General features: G+C 41.3%; 3 protein-coding genes across 5 annotated transcripts; 1 reads left to right on the top strand and 2 right to left on the bottom strand.

Moving 5' to 3' along the window:
• The first annotated feature begins 648 nt into the window (after window positions 1–648).
• On the top strand, window positions 649–13,582 carry LOC133405350 (probable E3 ubiquitin-protein ligase HERC6). 3 transcript variants are annotated; one of them, XM_061682218.1, is made up of 23 exons: window positions 649–894; window positions 2,150–2,306; window positions 3,105–3,181; window positions 4,024–4,251; window positions 4,702–4,793; window positions 4,887–5,014; window positions 5,677–5,831; window positions 5,927–5,979; window positions 6,062–6,153; window positions 6,255–6,314; window positions 6,425–6,521; window positions 6,669–6,849; window positions 7,370–7,521; window positions 8,819–8,935; window positions 9,055–9,153; window positions 9,273–9,434; window positions 9,694–9,834; window positions 9,976–10,142; window positions 11,009–11,075; window positions 11,155–11,225; window positions 11,303–11,486; window positions 12,899–13,001; window positions 13,075–13,582. In XM_061682218.1, exons 1-23 carry the CDS (start codon window positions 672–674, stop codon window positions 13,308–13,310), a joined length of 3,042 nt encoding a protein of 1,013 aa, XP_061538202.1. In that variant the 5' UTR covers window positions 649–671; the 3' UTR covers window positions 13,311–13,582. The 3 variants fall into 3 exon arrangements, with proteins under 3 accessions (XP_061538202.1, XP_061538203.1, XP_061538205.1); XM_061682219.1 differs by lacking the exon at window positions 9,055–9,153 and having other exon boundaries at window positions 9,327–9,434; XM_061682221.1 differs by lacking the exons at window positions 649–894; window positions 3,105–3,181 and having other exon boundaries at window positions 2,164–2,306.
• Window positions 13,355–19,706, bottom strand: yif1b (Yip1 interacting factor homolog B (S. cerevisiae)). The gene is made up of 8 exons (XM_061682222.1): window positions 19,561–19,706; window positions 19,080–19,179; window positions 17,696–17,825; window positions 17,506–17,610; window positions 17,124–17,260; window positions 15,657–15,812; window positions 15,342–15,435; window positions 13,355–14,530 (listed from the first exon to the last, which is right to left on the bottom strand). The coding sequence occupies exons 1-8, from the start codon at window positions 19,595–19,597 to the stop codon at window positions 14,375–14,377; spliced, it is 915 nt and encodes a 304-aa protein (XP_061538206.1). The 5' UTR covers window positions 19,598–19,706; the 3' UTR covers window positions 13,355–14,374.
• Window positions 19,707–23,465: 3,759 nt separating this feature from the next.
• Window positions 23,466–24,932, bottom strand: LOC133405261 (dynein axonemal light chain 4-like). Its single transcript, XM_061682083.1, has one exon. The coding sequence runs from the start codon at window positions 24,114–24,116 to the stop codon at window positions 23,796–23,798; it is 321 nt and encodes a 106-aa protein (XP_061538067.1). The 5' UTR covers window positions 24,117–24,932; the 3' UTR covers window positions 23,466–23,795.
• Window positions 24,933–26,162: the final 1,230 nt, after the last annotated feature.

Below are 26,162 nucleotides of genomic sequence, written 5' to 3'. Positions count from 1 at the left end.
CCACGCTGTTGTAACACGTGCAGAATGTGGTTTGGCATTGTCTTGCTGAAATAAGCAGGGGCGTCCATGAAAAAGACGTTGCTTGGATGGCAGCATATGTTTCTCCAAAACCTGTATGTACCTTTCAGCATTAATGGTGCCTTCATAAATGTGTAAGTTACCCGTGCCATTGCCACTAACACAGCCCCATACAATCGCAGACGCGGGCTCTTGAACTTTGCGTCCGTAACAGTCCGGATGGTTCTTTTCCTCTTTGGCCCGGAGGACACGATGTCCACAATTTTCAAAAACAATTTGATATGTGGACTCGTCGGACCACAGAACACTTTTCCACTTTTCATCAGTCCATCTTAGATGAGCTCGGGCCCAGAGAAGCCGGCGGCGTTTCTGGGTGTTGTTGCTAAAGGGCTGTTGCTTTGCATAGTAGAATTTCAAGAATTTCATTGTATTCTGTTTTTATTTATGTTCAACACAATGTCCTAACTTCATTGGAATTGGTGTTATAATAAACAATGTATTTTACACGAGTCGAAGAATGAATGAAGTGTATATTAGCATTTTCAGGTGACGACTCTTATGTCTCCGACAGCACTTGAAGGCATCACGTGTGCGTTGAAAATGCCCGCGCGCTGGCCGTGAACTCATCACTTCATCCCGGTGGACGTTGAGACATGTCGCGCATCTTGTTCTGGGGGGACAGCGCCTGTGGACACTTTGGCCCGCAGGCATCCTCCAGGCCAGTGTCGTGGAGCGTCCCTGGTGTCGTGAGCAACATTTGCTGCGGGGAGCAGCACGTTTTATTCCTTTTGGAGGACGGACTCGTTTCCTCGTATGGAAGCGACTCAAGGAGACAGCTTGGACGAAAGGTTTTTCAAAGCGAAAAAACACCCTCAGGTAGTCAAAATCTGTTTGCAAAATGTTATGACGTTTACATACCAACCCCCCCTCCGCAGTTATGTTTCCATATTAAACTATGTTGGTATTTCATAGACTCCGTGCTCTCTATCCCCACAAGTTAAGTTTCAGTTACTTTTACCCAGAATTAAAAAAAAAAAAAAGAGATGGCACTGGCGTTCTTTCACTGTGATCAGTTTCCTTTCATGTCGTTTCAGTTTCTTTTACCCAGAATAATTTTTTTTAAAATCACACTTGACGTTCTTCAATACTACACACTCAACGTGTATGAGTCGTTCATATTTACATACTTTTAGACTTATAAAGTGTACATTAAAAAATAAATATATATATATATATATATATATATAGCTGTATCATGAATTAAGTCTTTACAACGATAATGCTCTGTTCAGATGAACGATTTGGTTTCAAAAAGTCATTTTGTGTTTGGGGAGCGGTTTTAAATTATAATGAAACCAGTTAATAATACAGTACAACATTGCACTGGTTAACACATGAGACGAGTTAAATGATAATTTTACATTATAAATACAATGTAGCTATTTTCAACACAGAGAGGGCTCTCATATTAGGCAAATGTAAATCCAAACACATCATTTTATGTGGACAATGCAAGTGATTTAGTCTGTTTCTTGCAAAATATTTGTGCTCATTTCAATTTGGCAGAACATAATTTCCAAATTTGCTCTTTTTTTCACTTTTTTTTTTTAACAAGCACCCCACCACACACACACCGAATCAAATCTCCTTTTAACATAACTTGAAAAACAGTTGTATACGTAAGTATTTGATTGTCACTATTTTCAATTACTTCTGATTTCAAATTCTATTGCTATTAAAACTACATACTTTATTACATCAATCGAACGAAGGGCGATAAAAATGAGTTTGACATCACTCACATAGTCAAGAGAGTATTGTTATCTTTGTTTTTCTTCTGATACATGATCTTTGTAAATGTTTTTGATACACTTTTCAACAGCTGTCCTTAGATTGTGGGTGCGGTAGTTTATTACTTGACTGGCCCAAACCACCTATGTCCAAATATGGCCAATTGTTGCGTGCTGGTTGTTTTTATGCTGGCAAAGGGAAGCTATTCAGCTCCAATCAATCATGATCACGAACAAATTCATTTGGTCAACTTTGTCTTGTCAAGCTAAAAGACGTTTTGAAATCTTCAGAAGTACTCGTTCAAAGAATTGAGGTGATTATGTTGTGTCCTTCCGCTCAGGCCGTGTGGAGGGCTTGGCTGAGGTGGTGAGCGTGGCCTGCGGTCAGGACCACTCTCTGGCCCTGTGTGCATCGGGAGGAGTCTACTCCTGGGGGGCGGCAGAGGATGGACAACTCGGGTTATTGCCCAATCGTGTATATAATACTCAGAGAGCAAGGTAAGAGCACCCGCTTGCTATTCCTGATACAAATGATGCTAACTGATAAATAAGAGAAGGGACATATAGTTTTGCTTGTGTAACTCACTTTTCTATGAACGCAACAAATCACAGAATCCTGTTTCCGAGTATAGTGGCTGGGAGATTTGCATTACTCAACTGCAGAAATGACCTTGTGTCTATCAGAAGTATGTTATGAACACACTTACTCATATTAAATATTAAATCAACAAGGAAGGCTGGGCAAAGGGAGACTGGTTGGCGCTAACAAATAAATAAACCTAAATGAAAGCACAAAACCCCGAGGAGCGAATATTGACGACTGAATCAAGAAAAGACTCCTTCTCCACATCATCTTTAATACGATGCAGTGAACCTCTTTACAACATACAAGTGGCAGCTGACAGGAGTGCGTTTTTTGAATTCATCTAACTCTGACTCTGTTTTGGATAGCAAGTGAGTTCAGCTTGGCATAGCAGAAACCTGTCCACCCATGAACTGACGTAGCGATTGCCAGTTGTGAAAATATAGTTACCCCCTGTTTTTTTGGGGTTGTTTTTTTCGAGGTGAAAAATGAGCTGCCCATTTAGGGTGAGGTGCTTATTTGTTTTTGAGTGGGTGACACACCTTGCTATGTGTTGAAACACTACTTCTACTTAGTCACTAGTTGACAAATCACTCAAAGTACTGACACTGTACACTGTAAATTAATTTATGATGTACAAACAGTACTTTTGTTTGTTTTGTTTATACATTTTTGTTCATGCTGACTTTCTCTTGGTTAAACTTTGACTGCAGTCCAGTGCAAATACCGATGCCTATACCAGTGATTCAGGTTGCTTGTGGAAACTACTACTCCCTGGCATTGACTAAAGGTAGGACACCGAATACATTCGGAGAACGAAAATCATTTTGTATCGTAATGTGTGTTAAAATGAGCTCATTAAGGTGTGTAGTAAACTGGAGCTGTAATGAACACTACATGCCTCACTACGAGGCAGTACAATCATGTGATATTTCCCCAAGCCAATTGGCAAAGAAAAGTAACAATAATGAAAAGGTGATACATAAATGCATTAGAAATAATACATCATACATCTCAACCTAAAAGAAAGCTCATCATTCAATGTGGTCCGCTGTCTACTACGGATTTATTTTGAGGTTGTTTGGAGACGCTTGCCTAACCGCACTTGTACGCTCTCTAAATCGTGCCGCTAGTTTGCGGTACACACCTTAATACGATCACTTTGAGGGTCAAAACCCATCAAGCCTTGCACAAAATTGGAAAAGGAGTCATTTTTTCGTTATTAGCAGTAGGATGTGTGGGTCAACTGTCCACTGAACAAAAGTATATTGGTTACATTTTCATTGAGTCATTGCCTCCAGTTTAAATAAGTGAAGGAACAGGTCTAATTATGATCAAGCTGGTAATTCTTCCTTCCTAATCATCTTTAGACCCCACAGGGGACCAATCTACTTAGGTTGGTTTTATATGAATAGCTGATTTGAGCTTTGAAGAGGTGAAAAGGGTTTGTGGCTAGGGTAGCATATTCCACTATTGATTTGTACAGTATAGCATTGTTTGGTTCCAAACCCCAAAAACTGTTTCATTATGAAGCATTATCATGTCATTGATGTACAAATTGCACGGTAACAGTGCACTTGATATTCCGAAGTTCACATCCTAGATACCGCATTCGTTTGTCGCACTTTATAGGGGGCGACGTCTTCTCGTGGGGTTTGAACAGTCATGGCCAACTGGGTTTGGGGAGGCAGACTTCTCTGCAGTACACCCCCCTCCAGGTGCCCGCACTCAATGGCATACCGGTAAGCCAGATCTCGGCCGGAGCGGCTCATGCGCTGTTCCTCACCTTGTCGGGCCTGGTGTACTGTTGCGGGGCCAATCAACATGGTCAGCTTGGCCTGAACAGGATTGATGACAAAGGTAAGCACGTCACATCACGCAACTTGGTAAAGGAGATCTTTGAACTTCGCATGACAATAATCATTGATCTAATATTTGTTATGTAATCAACAAGTGAACCGCTGATTCTGAATGCACAAGAAATTACAACCTGATCTAATTTCACAGTGTCAGAACAGTCCCGCGTTTTCTATACAGCTAGGAAGCTGGTCTCTATCCAATGCTCACATTGTGTTGACAGGTTGAAACGGCTTTCACACCAAATTGATGCATCGGAGGCGTAACAATAGAAATAGATTTTATCCGCTTGTGCCTTTCAGACAGCTCACCAAAGCGAGACATCGTTTATCCGTGGTGCGCGTCCACAGAGCTGGAGAAAATGGAAGGATAAAAGATCACTGTTTTGGCTGGGTAATATCGTGGTTGTTGCTGACCACGCGGCAAAGTTTTTATTTATTTCTTCCCGTACAGGCCGATTCAACATCTGTGTTGTTCCTGCTCTTCGACGTCTGAGCGTTTCCTTCATCACTTGTGGAGAGGCCCACTCTGCTGTCTTAACAAAGGTAGCAACCTCATCTCACTTTTTGGACCAGTTTGGACGAAACACTGTTCCAGGTGCAATTTGTTGTTCATTCATGCGACGCTGCCATTCACAGGAGGGCAAAGTTTATACTTTTGGAGAGGGAGCTCACGGTCAGCTGGGTCATGGCTCTTCTGCGAATCAACTGACACCCAAACCGGTGGACGGGATGGACGGAGTTGCCTCACAGGTGGCATGCGGCAGGTGAACACGTGGCTCAATACTGGACTGACAAACTGTGCGCCGCAAAAACTCAAAATCTTATCAGAGAATATTTGTCTTATTTCAAGTCAAAAGACTCAAAGCTAATCTGATTACACTTAAAATAAGACTCGAAAATAAAAGAAGACTCACCCCCGAAAAAAGAATGGAAATTGCTTTTTTTTTTCACTTGTGTCAAGCTACTTTTTACTTGAGTAGAAGTAGAAAGTAAGTTGAAAAAAATCTGACATTTCTTTTCTTGAACCAAACAAAAATGAGCTTGAAATAAATGAAAATGCTTGAATATAAGTTACTTTTAATGCGATGAGTCTTATTTTAATCAGTTCTGATTCGAAATGAGACCCACATTCTTGGTAAGATTGAGAGTTTTCGCAGTGTGAATGATACAGGATAGCAGCTAACCGTTTACCGAAGAAGCTAACCGTGAGCTTCTTGAAAGACTCACTCGCTCGACTGTACCAAACTGAACAAAACCGTGCCACTTATCGGAAACAGGACTTAAGAATCCCATGGCGTAGATACATACAGTAATCGATAGCTAAACTGTATCGATCCTGTGAGGGAAATTAAACATGCACATTCCATTATTCTGCGGAATGAAAACATTGACGTCATTATTACATTGAACGCGTCTCTCCTTTCAGACGTCACACTCTCGTTTTGGGATCGTCTGGCCAAATTTGGGCTTTTGGCAGTGGGGTTAAAGGTCAGATTGGGAGCGGAAAAGCGGAGGGCAGCCCGGCGCCCGTGCTAGTACGACTTCCGTGGAGCTGTGACAGCGCGTCAGTCGTGCCCTCAGGTCTGCATCTTCGAGAATCTGTCCTTTTCATGATATATAGTATGTAGTCACATTTTGCGCATGCAGTGTTTGAACAAGATGGCTCTTTGAAACAGACTTGAAAATAGCAGCAGGGTGGAACACGAGCTTTGCTTTCACTTCATCACAGGTCAAGTGTGCCTCTCTCTATACTGTTTGTCCTAATCTTAAAAGGCTACTTTACCATTTAAGGTGTTCTTTTTTTCTTCAAGAGTGGAAAGCAACGCCCGATAACCGGAAGGCTTGATGAGAAAAAACTACTAAAATGGCTGACGTTAAAAAAGTGCAATCCAGAGGCTGAAAGGTCCCATTTTGTGACTTTTACAATATACATATACTGACTGAATACCATCACCAGAACAGCTGTAATTTTAAAAGTTGATCTTTTCCGTCTTTATTCAACAGAGAAATCCTTGAGATGTTTTTTACAAGCTCAAGCCTTGTTGCAAGTTTTACAAAAAGCATGTGAGTGAGTCCTTCTTTTGGCTGCAAAAATGCAGATGGCAGAATGTAAAGATTGGCACTTCACCCAGTGTCTTTGATTTACTGTGCTGCTGTATTTTTGTTGTTGTCAGTGGGCTTTCACTAAACGCAGATGCCTTAAATGTGGACCTCGAGGCTGCCAGCCGAGCTTTCTCTAAGATGCTAGCAGTGCCGTGGATCCGGAAAAAGGTTCAGAAATCCTCTTCATAATTTTGGTTCTACTTTAGAGAGGTCATTTTCTTGTATCACTTTACAGGTTCCGTTGTGCAAAGCTTGCATGTTGTCAATCTGAACAATTGTGTACACTTCTACGTACTGAGCCTCTTTTTCTTGCAGGTGAACCTGGCAGCATTGATGAACGTGCTCGTCACTTTTCGCAGCTCCCTCAAATCTCCAGAGATCATTGTGATCCTGCTCTCGTGCCCGCTCCTCCACGATGTCTCGGCGGTTCTGGCCAACGTCTTGCCTTTGGCGGTGGTTGTTGACGTGATGAGTGAGAGGACTCAGGCAACACTAAGTAAACCTTTCAGTATTACTTTTCCGGGGGTTAGGTTATATCAGAAAACATTCAACATGATCAGAAATTATCAACCTTTTTCATATTGTGAATTATATGAGCTTTTCTAGACTGCAAATTTTTAACGAGCACATCCTTTGCCAACTTTTCTTGTCAATGTCTTTCGGTTCAAATTATTTTAATTTTTAATTTTTATTTGGTTCGCTACATAGCAGAAAAACTCGGGCACGCTACGCAACAGTAAAGTTTGTGCTGATTTAGGTTCAAATTTATCAACCGCACAGATTAAAACAAAAAATACAAATCTTAACTAAATTCAGCTGGTTCGCAGCAACAACAATGAACCAAATGTATTTTCCTCCTGTTTGCCGCTAAGCAGAATTTTCGAGACTTAATCAGTTTTCACTGGTTCTGGTCACAAATAATTTCAATCATGTAACCAAGCGTCTAAAGAAATATGTCCTAAATATGTTCACTGATTTGCCTTTTTTTTTTTTTTTTTTTTTTTGGTTCCCTGCAGAAGGCTGGTGGTCCTCCATGCCAGCCGACATGCTGTTGCAACACATCCTGGTGTTCAAAAATGCTCTGGATTTTGTCATCAAAAACGGCCTCTTGGTAACTCACTTTCCTGGCATCAAAGCCACACTGGAGGTCCTCAAGCTCCTCTACAAGGCGAGTACGGTCTTTTCATTTCACTTTACAAGATAACTTTGCGACAATTTGTGAGAAGAAAAGCAAGCCAAGCTTATCATCGCCATCTCTACCACATTCCGAAATCCTACTTACGTGAATATACAGTTCTCCCACTGCTTCTGTCTTCAACTCAGTGAGCATCTCAAGGATTAACTCCACATAATGAAACTAGTTGAAAATAAGAACATTATGGCTGTTTGCTTGCCAACAAACAGCACAATTGGCTGTCAATTACCGTGCATGACGTGTCTGTCATGCATCTTCAAAAGGTGAGTAATTTTACCTCATTTTATTTCTGTTTTGCAGTGGGTTACTCCTCTTTACCATGGCATTGGTAATATTTAAAACCTTATAACATTGCTCGTTGAGTTCTGAAAGGTTTTATGACGGTCACAGTTTGAGCCTGGAACCAATTCACTCTACATTATTTCCTATGAGGGAAAAAAAAACAAAAAAAAACTTTATTGAATCAAAAGAACTTGAAAGTGAACGAGTGTCACTGAAAGGATTGCGTTTGACTTTGGAGCTTTCGCTGCACTTCCTTTCGGGTGCCGACGTAATGGAAGTTATCGTGTTCCTGGGAACAGTGGTGCCTTGACATACGAGTGCCCAAACGTCCCAGATGTTTTTTAAGTTACGAGCTCGCGCTTGGTTGATTTTTTTGTGCCAGACGTTCACACACAGGCTGACGTTGCTGATGTCACTCACTAGGCCACGCCCCTTAAAAGCACATGCAGCACTACAGTTGTTGTCGTGACTTGGCTTGCCCCAACGTACAGTAATTACACTTTATAAGACCAGTTTATTTCTTTACATTCACTGAGAATAAGTACAATACAATACAATACTGTGCTGTTTTTCTTTATTAAAACAACACAAATTGTAAGAGTTACAAGCTTGGTCATGGAACAAATAAAATTTGTAACTCATGGTACCAGATTTTTTTATTTTACTGTATATATTAATTTTTTTAAATAATTTCACGACTGACCCTAAGCTTAATTCTTTTTGAAAACGTTGACTTTATGCACTTAGTTGGCAAGCAATGACATTTACTTATGTGAATTTGGAGGAAAAGGATTTACATCCGCACACTCATAAGATCAATTCCAACAAATGAATCGATGAAGATATTGGTGAATAATTTCTAACAATTTATTTAGTTGTAATAAACATAGAAATCCCCCCCCTTACAAGGTTTGCAGCAAAAATGTATGCGGTTGTCTGTGAATATGTTTGTAAACTGGGTGTTAAATAGATACCTATATTTTCACAGGCAAACAAAAGAGGGAAGTCCTACAAAGTCCCACTAAGCACCTTTTATGTTGAGGACTTTGACAACAGGACGCTCGTGAAGGATGTCTTTCTTTGGCGTCAACATTCTACAAAAGAGGTAGTAACCTTTTCCACAGCAAAGTGCACAAAGTTCGGTTGTTGCAATTTCCTGCTGACCAGTTTCTTGCTTGACAAAGATATTGTGTTCGTTGATGAACTACTAATCTTCTCTTGAAGGATGACGTCAATACACCTCCCACCTTTTGCCGGTACCCCTTTGTGCTTAATTTGTTCTGCAAGGTGTCGGCCTTTGCCATTTTTGCATTCATAACAAAGGTATAGTAAGGGCTATGCATCAAAATTTGACACTCATTTACCAAATGCCCACTGGAGGTCGACATCTTCAATAGGACACATTTGCCTCTCTCTTTTTTTTTCTCAACATACGTCATCAGTTTGACTACCCCGGTGAATCAGTGTCTTTTGATGTTTTGGTACGGCGTTTTCAGTCCGAAGCGCCCGTCTTTCAGCTCTCTTTGAGACCAAGTCACCTGCTCGAGGACACCTTCAGACAGCTCAATGCAGCAGATCACGTCGCCTTCAAAAAAGAACTCTTGGTAATTAATCTTCAGCTGCGTTCACGCTTGTCAGGTTCGGTTCATTGTACGTTATTCAACCAAAAGAGATAATTCCGTGTGTTTAGTATTGTGGGTGTAGTTTGAAGTTGTAAAGGTACAATTGTTTGTAAACCAAGTCATACTGTATGTTTGATAAACACAGTATTTTGTTGAGGTTCTAAGTTTCAGTTTACATACTCGGGACTGCTGAAAGGTATTTCTTTGGTTATTTACCTCCTTAATTCTTGTATCTTCCCAGGTGCAATTTGTGGATGACAGGAAAGTGATGAATGTCAACAGGAGGGACCTCTTCCTGCACATCTTTGATGAACTGATGGCGCCGCAGTCCAACTTGTTCATGTACAACGACAGAAAGATGCTGGCCTGGTTCCCCCCCAAGGTAAGACACGCTGCTGAATAGGACCTACTTTCAGATTCGTAGATTCGCTTTTTCTTTCAACACAGAACAGTCGATGAGTAATATTCGTCACAGTTCAATAATGTCAGACTAAAGATTTGACTTGGCCGCCCTGTCAAACAGCCCAAGGTAGCGGCGAACACGTACTTCCTGTTTGGGGTTCTATGCGGCCTGGCTCTGCACAACCAGAACATGGTCCATCTGCCCTTCCCACTTGTTCTCTTCAGGAAGCTGCTTGGCGTCAAGCCCTCATTGGATGACATGAAGGAATTTGAACCCACCGTTGGAGAGTAAGTAATGTCACACACCAAGCGCAGGACACTTTATTGGTGGGAAACAAAACAACAACAAAAAAAACTTTTTGTCATATACGTTAAAACTGGCGGCACGGTGGACGACTGGTTATAGCGTCAGCCTCACAGTTCTGAGGACCCGGGGCACTCCGGTTTCCTCCCACATCCCAAAAACATCCATTAATTGGAGACTCTAAGTTACCCGTAGGTGTGAATGTGATTGTGTATGGTTGTTTGTTTGTATGTGCCCTGCGAATGGCTGGCATCCAGTTCAGGGTGTACCCCGCCTCCTGCCCGATGACAGCTGGGATAGGCTCCGGCACGCCCGCGACCCTAGTGAGGAGAAGCGGCTCAGAAAATGGATGGATGGATGGATTTTAAAATGCTCACGTTAGTGAGGGCCGTGGCTTTTGTCAGTGAAGCGAGGCTACATTCAAATTTAGCTCGCAGTTTGAAAACTTCAAAGTTCACCAAGTTTGTACAGTCCAATCAATTTGGTAGTTTGGTTCTGATACATGCACCCTCTCTATCTGGATTGTATTTGACCGTCCTTCTCAGCTTGTTGGTGAAAATACATTTGAGGGCAAGACTCGGAAGACGCTCAATAGACTGCAAACCGCCGTCAAGGCCGAACAATCCTTATGTTGGTCACCAAATCCAACACAGTCCTGTATTTATTCAGTAAATTCTCAGTATAGGCCAAGTAAGCATAATTGGTCATTTCTTTTAGCACGATAGTAGGTTTAAACCCTGTGATTTCCTCAAGCCCAAGAAAGCTAATTCTAATATTAAAGAGAGAGAAAATGAGAGAACGACAGATACTGATACTTAATGCTGGTGTATTACCCGCTTTGTATCTTCAGGGGATTGCGATGCATCTTGGAGGACTACAGTGATAATGTCCTCAAAGACATGGAGACTACTTTTACCGTATGTGAAATCTCCTTCAGTCTTAGGTGACCGCTTCCACGATTCTGATTCTTGTTGCTGTTTGTTTCTTTTTGTACAGGTGTCTTGGGGAGGTGATAAAGTTGAGCTTGATCCAGAAGACTCTGAAAAACTTGTCACAGGTTCCAACAAGTAAGTTTCACTTTCATGTGATGTTCAGTAGATTTCGATTATTTACAGTGAAAGCGTTTCCATGTTCTTCTTTCCAGGAAAGAGTTTGTGACCGCCTTTGTCAACTACGCCTTCAACAAATCAGTGGAAGGCGTTTTCGAGGCGTTCAAGAAAGGCTTTTTCAAGGTTTGTGAGCCGGACGTGGTGGCGTTCTTCCAGCCGGATGAGCTGCAAGCGGTGATGGTGGGAAATGAAAACTACGACTGGGATGTGTTCAAGCAGGTGTGCAACAACCTAACAACTGAATCAACACATTGTAGACATGTATGGGTAATAAAAAGGGTAACAAGGGCTTACACGACAATTCCATTTGTCAGCAACAGCAATGTTGGAATAAATACCTACAAAACATATTTGCAATTAATCATACAACTATTTAGCAGAATCGTCAATGACTTGCATTCTTTGTCCTGAGCATGTTGCATGGCCACTTGTTACTGGGTGGAATGCATGGGGCTTGATCAAAACTGCCACATGAGGCCAATTTAAAAAAAAAAAAAAAAAAATCATAATAATAATAATCATATGATGGCCACGCCCACAAGGCTGTTTGAATAAAAAAAACAGGCGCTGGCTGGCCAGCAGCACCATAACCCTTGACACCCCCTTGAGCTGGCACACCCAGGAAATTACTCACAAAAAATGCATATCACATACCATTGGCACTTTGTAACTACTATACAAATCAAGTTATTATTATCATTAGTTACATGTTGAAAAGAGAAATGACAAGAATCAAGTTTTAAGTTTATGAAAAAAAATGTAGTATTAGAGAAAATGCAATGTTACATGACTAAAGACATAATATTATGAGCATAAATGAATACCTGCATTAGGCATGATACTTGTCAAATTACACTTTTACATTTAAAAAATAGTCATTGCAAATCACTTAGTATGAGTGGTCTAATGTGATACTGGCCACTGGAACTTCAATACGGCACCTCACGCCAAAGCCTCATAGCCACAGGTTGTCTTTGGAAAATAGATGAGTCCTGCCAGCATTGGTGGAGAGGTTGAAGGGGTGAACCGTGGGAGTCAGCCTATCAGTGCTCTGACCATATGCTGCACACGGCATCAAATCGGTCTGCATGGCTTTTGTCCCAGGAAAAGAAAAAAGCCTCTTCCAAAGATGATGCAAAATAAAGCCCGCAAACAGTTAGCTAAAATCAAGCAGATTAAGGACATGGATTACTGAAATCATGTTCTGTGGTCTGATGAGATCAAGATATTTGTTTTAGATGGTGTCAAGCATGCGTGGCGGCAACCAGGTGAGGCGTAATAAGCCAAGTGTCCCTTGGCCTACAGTCAAGCACGGTGGTAGGAGTGTCCTTTACAGTTAATTGAAGGAAACATTAATGCCAACATGCACTGTGACATACTGAAGCAGGGCATGAGCCCCTCCCTTCAGAAACAGATACTGCCTTGCTGATGTAGCTTGTAGCTAAGCCATTTCAGTGTTGTCCCAGGACAAAATGAAACATTTACAAAAACATGACTTGTGAGATACTTCTACATTATATGCAAAAAAGATTATGAACAACAACTGCACACCATGTATACACCCACCCGATTATGTATACACCCACCCGATTAAAGCTGTTCACATTCTATTGCTTTGTGTTTGCGAACAGAACACGGTTTACGAAGGAGAATATCATGCTGCCCATCCGAATATTGTTATCTTCTGGGAGGTGTTCGATAAACTGACAGAGGAAGAAAAGAAGAAATTCCTTTGTAAGTGTTGTACCCGATCATTATGTTTTTAATTCATCAGGTTTTCACTCATCTCCTGAGATTTTGTCGCCAGCTTTTCTCACAGGCTGCGACCGCGTGCCGTTCGCGGGTATGGCGAGCCTCCAGATGAAAATCGCCATCTTGCCCGCCTCCACGGATCTCCATTACCCAGAGGCCCTCACCTGCCACTACCTTCTGTTACTTCCCATCTACCATCGGTACCCGATTGGGAGGCAAATGCACAACAGGCTCCTTTACGCCATCAATCACAGTCGTGGCTTCACCAAGACATTTAACACAGAAGGCTGATGGACGTCTACTTTACGTGCAACCTTTTTTCTTAAATATAAAGAACAGTAACTTTATTTGCTCTCATAGTGTAGTTTTACTTATGATAATGATTTCATTGAATATTTACTGAATATTTGACAGTTAAGATGCTCACGATGAATCCTGAACTGAATGCAATGAAGTACAATATAATTCTTCTTGAAATTATTTTTTTTAAATATTGTGAGAAATACAACACATTTCATTATTGTGTGCTTAAATACATTGGTAAATAAACATTCATATCTACAAAAATGGCTTCTTGTTTAGTCTCAAGTTGATATGAACTCAAACCAATCACATTTGTACAAAAAAAGCCTAAATAAGACATTCACAGTTCAATGCCAGATAGTCTTCATGTTTTCCTTTATTCCATCTGACTTTCAATATGAAAAGCAACAAATAATTTACATTGTTTCTTAAAAGGGATATCAAAACAACGTCGCCACTGCTTGGTGAGCTCTAACACGGCTTCACGATCAGGAAGCCAAGCATGTAGACGTGACACAGAGCGCGCAAAGGTTAACACGGTTGAGCGCACAACCACCTCGCCAGTCCCGAAGAACTGCATTTGAGCCCAGAAAAAAATTGTGAAAGATCAGAAAAGAAATTTTAAATTGGGAGACGTTTCGGCTGATCAATCGGGGCCAGTGCGTCACTCTGTGCTTTTGGTTTTATTGAATTGTAAGGTAAGAGTGAGTTGAGTTCGTGTGTGTGTATATGTGCACTCAGTCAGCTCAGAAGAATCAAGATAGCAGCGTCTAACAAACGTACATTACACATTTAAATATTATTAAAAAAACAAATAATTAACAATTAATTACAGTGTAGGAAAAACAACTTATACATATAACATATTTTAAGACAAAAAACACTGACTGTCCTCTGAGAGGTAAAGGCATTAAAAACACATTTTCTCTCTTGTTACTATCACATGGGGTGTCGTGCTCCATGCAGAGATGGAGCGCTACCTCATGTTTTACTCTGACAAACACCTTTTATACAAGGGCAGCTTCTGTGCGTACATGTGTGTTTGTGCACGTTTATCTGATCAGGTGATAGGTGAGCCAGAACATGAAAACGGGCTGGGCCGCCGCTATAGACATAGTGAGGTACATCCTCAGCTGGTTCCTGGCTCCTCTCACTAGCCTCCCCTCCGCCGCCGCTTCGGACAGAAGCTTCAGACGCAGAGTGCGGGTCTGAAAATACGGCCCAAGCGTCTGAACTTCAATGATGGAATAGTTTCGCATTACACAGCATCTCTTTTCTTTAGGACAACAGTCCCCAACCATTGTTGTGCCACAGATTCATTTCATGTAAACAATATTTTGACAGACTGGCATAGAAACAAAATGATTAATAGACTTTACACTGATTATATTGGCCTGATCGGTAGAGGCCGATAATTAGCATTTTATGCTGATCGGCTTTAATGTCATAATTCACCGAGCCGATCAAGGACGTCATTGATCGTCTCCGTGTCGCCGCGTGCACAGTGTATTTGAATCCAAAAGCTAGTTAATTTTTCGCCTTTTCGCGTGTCTTTTGACGTAGTACTGTAAATATCTGACGGCCAATAAAGTTCTTTTCAAAAATAATAAACATTTCGGCGGTGTCGGACAGACAACACGTAATGCCAGGATCAGACTACAAGACAAATTTGCTCTTTCACGATTGCACTATGTCAGACTACTGCAGTAAAATCTTGTATTCCGATACCACATCCCGTTTTTTACGATCATTGGGCTTTATCTTCAGCTACATTTTAGAGCCTCTCGCCACATATTACGCAGAACGGGCTTCGTGCATGAGAATCCCGTTACGATAAACTTTGCCCATATTGTCTCATAAATAAATATTTTTCTTGCACACTATAGGCTCTTCTTTTATGGCTCATCATTTGTTCTGTTTCTGACAGCTTGTAGACTTCCTTTTTTACTACCGTGACCGAGACGAGCGAGTTTCACATTTCATTACATCACTGATTTTCACTACAAGACTGCTACTCACCATAAATACAAAGATGGCAGCACAGCACCACAGCAACGACAGATAATAGGCTGGTCTCCCAAAAATCAGTCCTGCGACTACACCAACGATCATCCTAAGAAAAGGACAGACACACACACAGTTGCTCAGTTAGCTGTGTTAGGCTCCAGCTCACCACTTATGAGAACAAGTGCTATAGAACATTTATGGATGCATATGATGACCTCAAGCTTCTTGCGTGTGGTATTAAAAACACAAAACTAAAGATCAGCTAAATTAACTGTGGCTGTGACAGATGAGACGTGAATGTGCACGTACCAAGAGTGCCGCACATACCCGACATATTTGTATCCAGAGAAGGCCAGCAGGTCGATGGTTGTGAGGTCGGTGTTGACGGTCACGAGGTAAAGTGACAGGAGAACTGCCAAGACTTCCATGATGAGCCACACCAGCGCCGAGCTGGCCTGAACTCCCAGCAGCTCGGGAGAAAACCTGAAGAGACACAAAAAGAGTCAGCCGACTCCAAATAGGAATGAGAGACAACAAATAGAAGGGAATGTGTATTATTGATTATTGAGAAGGAATGAGTCTCCGCTGATAAGAACACACAGGAGCTAGTTTACAAAAGTGCAGTTCATCCAAAAGTGTTCTATAGGGTTGAGGCCAGGATTCTGCAGGCCTGTCAAGTTCATCCACATCAAACTCTCTCATTCATGTATGTATGTATGAACCTTGATTTGTGCACTGATGTACAGACATGTTGGAACAGGAAGCAGCCATCTCCAAACTTCCCACAAAGTTGGAAATGTCCAAAATCTCTTGATATGCTGAAGCATTCAGAGTTCCTTTCACTGGAGTTCAGGGGCTAAGAGTTCAGTGTTATTTTGTGGTGTTACCTTTCAAGAATTTTATGCTCATTTGTTGAATATTTAAAATGTTAAATTATTAAGGATCGAGTTTAGATGATTGTTTTGACTAAAGGAACATTTTTCAAAGAGGAATCACTCATTTTCTGTAAATAAAGAAGAAAGTTTGTTTTTATTATTTTAGTGGAAGTTTATGCAAGTTGATGCTCGGAAAAATATGCGAAAAAATACGTTTTAAAGCGTTTTAAAGTTTAGTATCACGAGAAGTAAAGCAAATCCCAGAAGAAGAAAGCAGATGATGTTGTTGTATGTGACATACTGTTAGTTTTTTCATGTTGTAAGGACAAGTTTTCAAAACTGTTTTATTTGATTGGAACGTATGTCGTGTTCAAGAAAAGTTAGTGTTTTGAACAACATGTGATTAAAATAAAATGCATCACAATTACAAGAAGTAACGGCATTATCAAATATCAGTCGTCGCTATCAGCGAATACGCAAATGTAGGTATTTTTTAGATCTGAAAAAAGTGGTATCGGTGCTTGCTTTTTCTTTAAGGGGTGATTTTTTTTATTTTTTATTTTCCCAAGCCATATCGCCCAGTTCGCGTAGAATGACAACAAGCTGACTTTCAAGTCTCAAGGTTCTGTTGTGTGGTCGAAATCTCTATTATTCTTTGCTAACACAAACTGGTGAGAAATTAACAATGCCAAGTTTGTCGGGCAGAAAAAAATAGTATCTCATTAACATAATCAGAGTAACATGAACTCTCGAGCTGGCTTGCGCATTTATATGGGAAGCAGCTTGGCTCAGATGCCCATTGGAATTGTATTTGATTTCTTGATGAAGCCGTTATGTTTTACTGTGAAAAAAAAACCACTTTCTTTATGCCATTGAGAATGAACAGCTAGCTCCATCAAGTATTATCGTTCACATCTACCTGTTCTGTGTGCCCAGGGCCAGCCCAGCCACCAGCACGTACGTGATGAAGCCCATAGCGGGGATGTAGAGATCGGGAGCGTTGAGGTCAAAGCGCGGCGCCACAGGAGTGTCCTGCTGGTAGCTCACCTCCCAATTCTACAACACGATCACACACTGTGATTGGGAACATGTCGGAATGGAATCTCATCATAAATATTTCTTATTGGTGAGGTCCAACACAAATGGGACACTCGATCCCTGTTCTTATGAGAATATTTCAACCGATGGCCCATCTGTAGGCCGTTAATTCAAAGCTCCACACTTAATGAGGTTATGGAAGGAACCAGAAGGATCTAAGGAGCAGCTCTAAGAATAGGATGCTTTAAATTCAGCCCACCTACCTCATGCATGTAGGGGAAAACTAGAAGACCCAACTTCTTTCCAACGTACACCGTGTCCACTGCAAAGTAGTATTTCAGCTTGGAAATGGGGATGAATCTGTCCAGCTACAATACACAAATTCACTTTTGTTCCCCCCCAAAATGTTTCTCTCTTAAATTCATGAGCCAAAGATCTGTGAGTCAATCTTACACTTTTGTCCATCATTTCTTTCCCTTGAGATGCCAGTGAGCTGCCATAAGCCATGGCAAGGTTTGACATGGGGTCTGACAGCATGGACTGGCCCGGGAAACCTGCAGCCTGAGGTCCGCTCTGCTGGTTCCTGTCAACAGAAAAGCACATTAATGGTTGCCAATTGGAATTCCCCATACAATTAGGAAACTGACCCAAATGTTTCAGCCTTGTGGATGTGAATATGTGTGTATATGTGATTTATTTTCTTTTTATTTATGTATGTTATATATATATATATATATATATATATAGTTTTAGTTTACCTATCCTTTTTCGTGTATTATTTTAAGCATTTTATTATTATTTTTTAATTAATAACATTTTTAATTTGCTTTTAACTATTTTATTGACAGCTCATTTTTAATCATTACTATTATTCTAATTATTGTTATTTTTAAAAATATTTATTTATTCATGAATTTTATCCAACCACTAGTGTTTCCTTACTGCAAAGTGCTGAATGTGAGATTGCGGCATCAGTTTCCTTCTTTCTGTGCTTTTACACACTTTATGTGTGAACGAAAGTGTGGGTGAGGGGAAATTCTGTGTTATGTGTGCATCTGTTTTTGTGTGTCGGTGGCATTGAGTTTGTTTGCTTACCTTGATTTTATTGTGTAAAACACTTTGTGCTATATTTTAAATGTATGAAAAGCACTATAGAAATAAAGTCTGATTGATAAAAAAATAAATAAAATTGTTTCATGTTATTATGTAGTGTTTGTGTATGATTGTGAAGAAATTATTAATTTATTTTCAGAATAAGGCTGTAAGTCACATAACAAAATGTGGAAAACATATTTAGGGCCTGACCTAAATAATTTTTTTAAGGCCAATGCCAATTCCGATATTTGGCAGGAAAAAATCAGTACAAAAGTACAAAAACATGGGAACATGGTAAAAAGCATGGATGTATTCCCACCTTGACAACCAATTGTAAAGGGGGGGTTGAACTTTTTGGGCACTTATTATCAATGCTTCCCCATAAAAATTTAAAGGGGGGTGCCTGACATTCACACACACCTATGGACAATTTATCATCTTCAATGAACCCTAACATGCATGCTTTTGGAATGTGGGATGAAGCAGGAGTGCCCAGAGAAAACTCGCGCAAGGATAGGGAGCATGCAAATTACATTACACACATGAATGCTACAGATGAGATTCTAAAAAACAGAACCGCAGACTGACAACAGTGAGGCCGGATCAACTGGCCGATCACTCGGCCACCATGCTGTGGGACTTTTTTTTTTAACTGTGAAATTTGTTTTGCAAAATGTCTCTTTTAAAGTTCCACAGGGCTTGATTCAAGATGTTAATGTTAAACCTGTCTGGTGGTGCTCACCTCTGCTGGGATGTCTGTGAAGCACAGCCACTTGTGTCCTCAAACAACTGGCTCCCATCTGAACCATCCATGGAGCTATTTCGTAGACGTACATTAGGTTCTGGATGAAGAAAATACAGGAACATGCTGTTTTTGTTGTTGTTGTTAACAAGCGCAGTGTGGTAAACTAAGCACATGCGAGGCAGTCACAAGCAATTCATTCATTTGTAGCATTCAGCTGTCACATCTGACGTGTGCACCGCAGGAAGTCTCTTTTCTGTCCTCCACCACTCATCACGCTGTCGCAAGGATAAATTGCATCTTTCTGAGGAACACTGTATTAAGATGGCATTAAAACCAGTAATCATTTCTATCGCGTTGTATGTCAGCCATGTATGCATTTATAATTGCGGGCGCAACGTGATGATGCTACGCGTTAGCGTTGCCATTGAATCTTGGAAGATAATATAATATAATCAATGAAACCACGTAGGTAACTTACGCTGTCTGAGAGCTTTCTGGGTTACAGTATAATCCATTTTGGACGGCTACTAACAGCGCCGTCGGCAGGTTCAAGTTATTTACTAGCTAGCAAGCGAGCAGGCAGGCTTCAGTCCACACAGGGCGTTTTCTTTTTCGTCCGCTCAGTTTCTGGCAGGCTGGATCGTGAGTGCCGACGATGCTGCCCTCTAGCGGGCATGTTTGGGACTTCTGGTCCTTTTTTTTTTTCTTTTTTTTTTTTTTTTTAGCCGTATTCGTCTGTTGACAAGAAAGGCTTTATATGTAACCTTTTTAAAGTTATCTCGCCGGCACAACGTTTTGAAAGCTATTCAACATGTGTACAGTAGTACGCGCGTTTACATAAATCACATGAATAATATTTTTGATTATCCTCCATGGGGCTAAGCAAAATTCTATTTTGGGGCCCTCTATTTCTGAGCACGGTGTGTTTTCAAACTCATTTTCGTCATGGGCTATGTTATGTTAGTTAAAACAATGAAAACAACAACTCACTCTGGCCCCAGACCTTGACTTTTGACACCAGTGGTCAAAACTGTCCATACATGTGAATGTGTGTGTGCTTGTAAATCATTCTTATCATAAAGTTATTGCAACACTTTTACACTGATAAAATAAGGTGAGGACTTAAAACGTTGTTCCCCGTAAGAACACCGGGAGTCGCACTTTTCCATTGCAGCGAGTCGGCAGGTGAGAGATGCTCATTCGACAGCAATACTGAGCAAATTTGTTCGTGGGGTTTTTATCTGTCTATTTGAGTTTTTTTTTTTTTTTTTTTTTTTATTGCGGCAGGGTTCATTCACTTTTTTTAAATCTAATCATCTCCTGCGTGCAAGCTCAGTTATTACACTGATATAAACAAATACTTAATCTTCTTCTTCTTTTCCTTTCGGCTTGTCCCGTTAGGGGTCGCCACAGCGCGTCATCCTTTTCCATGTAAGCCTATCTCCTGCATCCTCCTCTCGAATACCAACTGCCATCATGTCTTCCCTCACGACATCCATCAACCTTCTCTTTGGTCTTCCTCGAGCTCTCTTGCCTGGCAGCTCCATCCTCATCATCCTTCTTCCAATATACTCACTATTTCTCCTCTGGACGTGTCCAAACCATTGAAGTCTGCGCTCTCTAACTTTGTCTCCAAAACATCGAACCTTGGCTGTCCCTCTGATGAGCTCATTTCTAATTTTATCCATCCTGGTCACTCCAAGAGCGAACCTCAACATCTTCATTTCCGCCACCTCCAGCTCTGCTTCCTGTTGTCTCTTCAGTGCCACTGTCTCTAATCATACATCATGGCTGGCCTCACTACTGTTTTATAAACTTTGTCATTCATCCTAGCAGAGACTCTTCTGTCACATAACACACCTGACACCTTCCTCCACCCGTTCCAACCTGCTTTGACCCGTTTCTTCACTTCCTGACCACACTCACCATTGCTCTGGACGGTTGACCCCAAGTATTTAAAGTCCTCCACCCTTGCTATCGCTTCTCCCTGTAGCCTCATTCTTCCCCCACCAGCCCTCTCATTCATGCACATATATTCTGTTTTACTTCGGCTAATCTTCATTCCTCTTCTTTCCATTGCATGCCTCCATCTTTCTAACTGTTCCTCCAGCTGCTCCCTGCTTTCACTGCAGATCACAATGTCATCTGCAAACATCATGGTTCACGGGGATTCCAGTCTAACCTCATCTGTCAGCCTATCCATCACCACTGCAAAAAGGAAGGGGCTCAGGGCTGATCCCTGATGCAGTCCCACGTCCACCTTAAATTCTTCTGTCACACCTACAGCACACCTCATCGCTGTTCTGCTGCCCTCGTACGTGTCCTGTATTATTCTAACATACTTCTCTGCCACTCCAGACGTCCGCATGCAGTGCCACAGTTCCTCTCTGGGTACTCTGTCATAGGCTTTCTCTAGAGCTACAAAGACACAATGTAGCTTCTTCTGACCTTCTCTGTACTTTTCCATCAACATCCTCAAGGCAAATAATGCATCTGTGGTACTCTTTCTAGGCATGAAACCATACTGTTGCTCGCAAATACTCACTTCTGTCCTGAATTTAGCCTCCACTACACTTTCCCATAACTTCATTGTGTGGCTCATCAACTTTATTCCTCGATAGTTGCCACAGCTCTGCACATCACCTTTGTTCTTAAAAATGGGCACCAGTACACTTTTCCTCCATTCCTCAGGCATCTTCTCACGCACTAGAATTCTATTGAACAAGCTGGTCAAAAACTTCACAGCCACCTCTCCTAGATGCTTCCATACCTCCACAGGAATGTCATCAGGACCAACTGCCTTTCCATTTTTCATCCTCTTTAATGCCTTTCTAACTTCCCCCTTACTAATCATTGCCACTTCCTGGTCCACCACACTTGCCTCTTCTACTCTCCCTTCTCTATCATTTTCCTCATTCATCAACTCCTCGAAGTATTCTTTCCATCTAGCAAGCACACTGCTGGCACCAGTCAACGTATTTCCATCTCTATTCTTAATCACCCTAACCTGCTGCACATCCTTCCCATCTCTATCCCTCTGTCTGGCCAGCCTGTATAGATCCTTTTCTCCTTCTTTAGTGTCCAACCTGCCATACATGTTATCATATGCCTCTTGTTTGGCCTTTGCCACCTCTACCTTTGCCCTGTGTCGCATCTCAATGTATTCCTTTCGCCTCTCCTCGGTCCTCTCAGTGTCCCACTTCTTCTTAGCTAACCTTTTTCCTTGTATGATTTCCTGTACTGTGAGGTTCCACCACCAAGTCTCCTTCTCTCCTTTCCTGCCAGAAGATACACCAAGTACTCTCCTGCCTGCTTCTCTGATCACCTTGGCTGCAGTGGTCCAGTCTTCTGGAAGCTCCTGCCGTCCACCGAGAGCCTGTATCACCTCTTCCCGAAAAGCTGCACAACACTCGTCCTGTCTCAGCTTCCACCACATGGTTCTCTTCTCTGCCTTTGTCTTCCTAATTGTCCTCCCCACCACCAGAGTCATCTTACACACCACCATCCTATGCTGTCTAGCCACACTCTCCCCTACCACTACCTGACAGTCTGTAACCTCCTTCAAATTACATCGTCTGCAGAAGATGTAATCCACCTGTGTGCTTCTACCTCCGCTCTTGTAGGTCACCCTATGTTCGTGCCTCTTCTGGAAAAACGTGTTCACTTCAGCCATTTGCATCCTTGTTGCAAAGTCTACCACCATCTGTCCCTCCAAGTTCCTTTCCTGGATGCCGTACTTACCCATCACTTCTTCATCACCCCTATTACCTTCACCAACATGTCACTCGATCTGATACTCTTTTCACCTCCAAGACATTCTTAGCCAACTCTTCTATCAAAATAACCCCGACTCCATTTCTCTTCCCATCTACACCATGGTAAAATAATTTAAACCCTGCCCCTAAACTTCTAGCCTTACTGCCTTTCGACCTGGTCTCCTGGACACACAATATATCAACCTTTCTCCTAATCATCATGTCAACCAACTCCCGAGATTTTCCTGTCATAGTCCCAACATTCAAAGTCCCCACATTCAGTTCTAGGCTCTGTGTTTTCCTCTTCTCTTTCTGCCGAAGAACCCGCTTTCCACCTCCTCCTCTTCTTTGACTTCGACCCACAGTAGCTGAATTTCCAACGGCGCCCCGCAGGTTGACGGCGCCGGTGGCGGACGTTGTTAACCCGGGCCACGACCGATCCGGTATGGAATTCTTTGGATGAACGCTCATATTTGTTTGGCAAGGTTTTAAGCCGGATGCCCTTCCTGACGCAACCCTCTGCATTTATCCGGGCTTGGGACCGGCCTACAGTTTGCACTGACTTGTGCCACCCATAGGGCTGCATTAACAAAAACAAATACTGAATAATTTCAATAATAGGCATTCTTTTATTGAGAAAATTGTGCTCATGTTAAACATGATTTTCCATTTCACAAATGGTACGTTAAATTAATAGAGTATTTGTTGTAAAGAGACAATGTAATGATTCCATGCAGTATCAAATCTTCGGTGGAGGGGAGGGAGTTTTGCTCCTTCTGCTCATGCGCGCCACTACAAACGCCAGACAACAGATGGCGCTAATGAGGGAACACAACAAAATCCGCCGTGAAGAAGAAGCTCTGCAATAAACAAGGACGTTGTCTTCGTTGCCACATTCCAACAAAACTGGCTGTGGTTAAAATCTTCAGATGACGGTTGATCGGGAATCTTGCGGCTGCTAGCAGCACTTCCAAATACAAACTGCCAAGCTCCCCCCGTAAAACATGTACAACAGATGCTTGGCCTCGTGCGTGACGCCGAAGCCGAAACCTTCGCCGATCACCACGTGCCACGCAGTGCCGAACCTCTTGTCCATGGAATCTTTGACCAACTTGGCAGCGTTCTCGTTGTTGTTGTCAAACTTCTCGAACGCCGATACACACAGCGCGATGGCCTCCTCCTTCATTTCATCGGGCATGTCGGTGTGCCTGACGATCGGGAAGCTGTACGCCAGCTTCTTGACGACCGCTTCCTGTTCTGCTTCGCCGGTCTCCGTCATTGTAATTATTACCCGAGATTGGATTGTGTTTCCTAAAACGCAGCTCCGCTTAACAAGCACGGTCCGTTATCCCTTTTGCATGGCGTCCTCTTGACGTTTCTTTGTACTTTGTCGTGTATCGTTGGTATCTCGTGAAGGGTACACTTGTATTTTCGTAAAAAAACAACAACATCATCATCTTAGTTTCGTACATATATTGCTTTTGTCGATACAAATTGCTTTTCAACTCGTCCTAAACATTGTAATTGTCAAATACAGTAACTATACCCACTTAAAAGTAGTTACAATAAGAGGCTATAAAGTGTTGTGAAACACCTCCAAAATGATTTGGTGGTTGTTTGTCATATCTTTAGCAATAGATTTAAACTATATGCATTGTACTACAACGCATCATTTTCAAAGTTCTTTTTTAGTCACCAAATGTCTCCACAGTGATTTATTTATTTATTTTCTTTCTCAGTGCTGACAGCTGGACTTAGGCTCATGCACCCTGAGGTGCATTCTCTCTTTTAACTAGACTGTAGTGTGCCCCCCAAAAAGCCCTACATTGCTTCTTGCGTCACACGTACATGTGTGCATGCTCCCTTTCTGCTCTTACTCAAAATGCATACAAAGCTGTTTTTTCATGCGGTAGTAATTGTTAAGGCCACGTTGTCGACTGGAGGTCTGCTGTTAACAGCTTGGTGAGTTAAGACACTGGGGGTGATCTGTCTTTGGGAATTAGGTTCAACTACTACTCAGATCGCCTCATTCCAAGCACGATGAGCAAGCCCCAGTCCGTATTCTTGAAGATCTTTAGTCAGAACAATTGTTGGGTGATCTACAGGACAGAAATATCCAAATGCATAGTTTAGCCTACTTTTGAGAATCAAACTACAGACTTAAGTAAACACATACACACAGTTAACTGTACTTGACAAGATACATGAATTGAAACATGCCTCTGATCTTGTCTTACACTAACGTTGCGAGCCAAAGTTACTTTTTTGAAAATCTAAAAACAGGATAAAGATGAAAAAAGGTTACATTTATCTACTTTGTGGTTTAAACTCAATGCATCTTGTTGTAACAAGGCAAGTTAATGTGTTGTACCTGCTCCAGCTCCATGGTTTTATATACTGTACTTCTTTATTCACAGTCATCATAAAGACAACATATAATCTCATCATTAAGGCTATTCGTGTTAAGTATTTTACTCCAGGACTCCCCCTATTGTGTATTGTACATGGTATTTACTTTTTACACAATACAATGAAAATAAAGAGACTTTAGTTAGTTTTATATTAGATACAGAAGACCTCAAATAATAAACATCTTCAGAAAATATTTGTTAAAAAAATATAGTTTAGTTAAACACATAACTTTCATCAGAAGACCCAAGCTGTTAAAAATGCATGTGTTTTAATTCCATGACTAGCAAAAGTCTGTTGAATTGATATTTATTAATTTAGTGTATTGCCCAGTACCGGGCAGCCAGAAATCATTCCTATGTCACAATATGTTTTGTTTCTGGTTTAATGGTTATCATCACACTTATCCTCTTTGTCATAACTAAAAAAGATACACACACAAAAACAAAGAAAAAGCAAAACAATTGTGATGTAAGATGCTCACAAGATTTGCTACTGTCATGCATGATGATTTGAAATTTGTTAGATTTTTGAGGCACATTTTCTTCACAAAGTTTTATTTGAACTCCTATTTAAAGTTTGGAGATGTATTTTGTTCTTAGAGTTGCGTCTTTCAAAATGTAGTTTTTTTTTCTTCTGACCCATTAAACATTTTAAACTTATGGCTGCACCTACTGTCATTCTCATATCAGATTTGGGTAAAAGACAACAAAGAAAAAATACCAAGAGTATTCAAATTACATGTGCATGTTGTGAAGGAGATGAATAAGTCAAGAGACCACCTTGTTGTCAACAAAGTTCCTCCCAAACAAAGTGAATGATACAGTGTAAGATGTTGTTGGGGTGCAGAGTCAAAAAGGCACACCAGCGTAAGTAATTGTGCAATGTTAGCTTTGCACGCTTTAAGGAGGCAAGT

The sequence above is a fragment of the Phycodurus eques genome, chromosome 7 (genome assembly GCF_024500275.1).
Source record: "Phycodurus eques isolate BA_2022a chromosome 7, UOR_Pequ_1.1, whole genome shotgun sequence".
NCBI lineage: Eukaryota > Metazoa > Chordata > Actinopteri > Syngnathiformes > Syngnathidae > Phycodurus > Phycodurus eques.
The sequence above is the reverse complement of the archived record's forward strand: the minus strand, read 5'-3'. Positions and strand labels throughout refer to the sequence as shown.

Coding starts and splice junctions, on each gene's coding strand:
- LOC133405350 (XM_061682218.1), top strand. CDS start 672: ATGTCGCGCATCTTGTTCTGGGGGGACAGCGCCTGTGGACACTTTGGC. Junction 4,794..4,886: donor ACTCTGCTGTCTTAACAAAG/GTAGCAACCTCA, acceptor TGCCATTCACAG/GAGGGCAAAGTTTATACTTT. Junction 9,435..9,693: donor CCTTCAAAAAAGAACTCTTG/GTAATTAATCTT, acceptor GTATCTTCCCAG/GTGCAATTTGTGGATGACAG.
- yif1b (XM_061682222.1), bottom strand. CDS start 19,597: ATGGATTATACTGTAACCCAGAAAGCTCTCAGACAGC. Junction 17,611..17,695: donor AAGAAATGATGGACAAAAGT/GTAAGATTGACT, acceptor TGTGTATTGTAG/CTGGACAGATTCATCCCCAT. Junction 17,261..17,505: donor TTTTCCCCTACATGCATGAG/GTAGGTGGGCTG, acceptor ATCGTGTTGTAG/AATTGGGAGGTGAGCTACCA.
- LOC133405261 (XM_061682083.1), bottom strand. CDS start 24,116: ATGACGGAGACCGGCGAAGCAGAACAGGAAGCGGTCGTCAAGAAGCTG.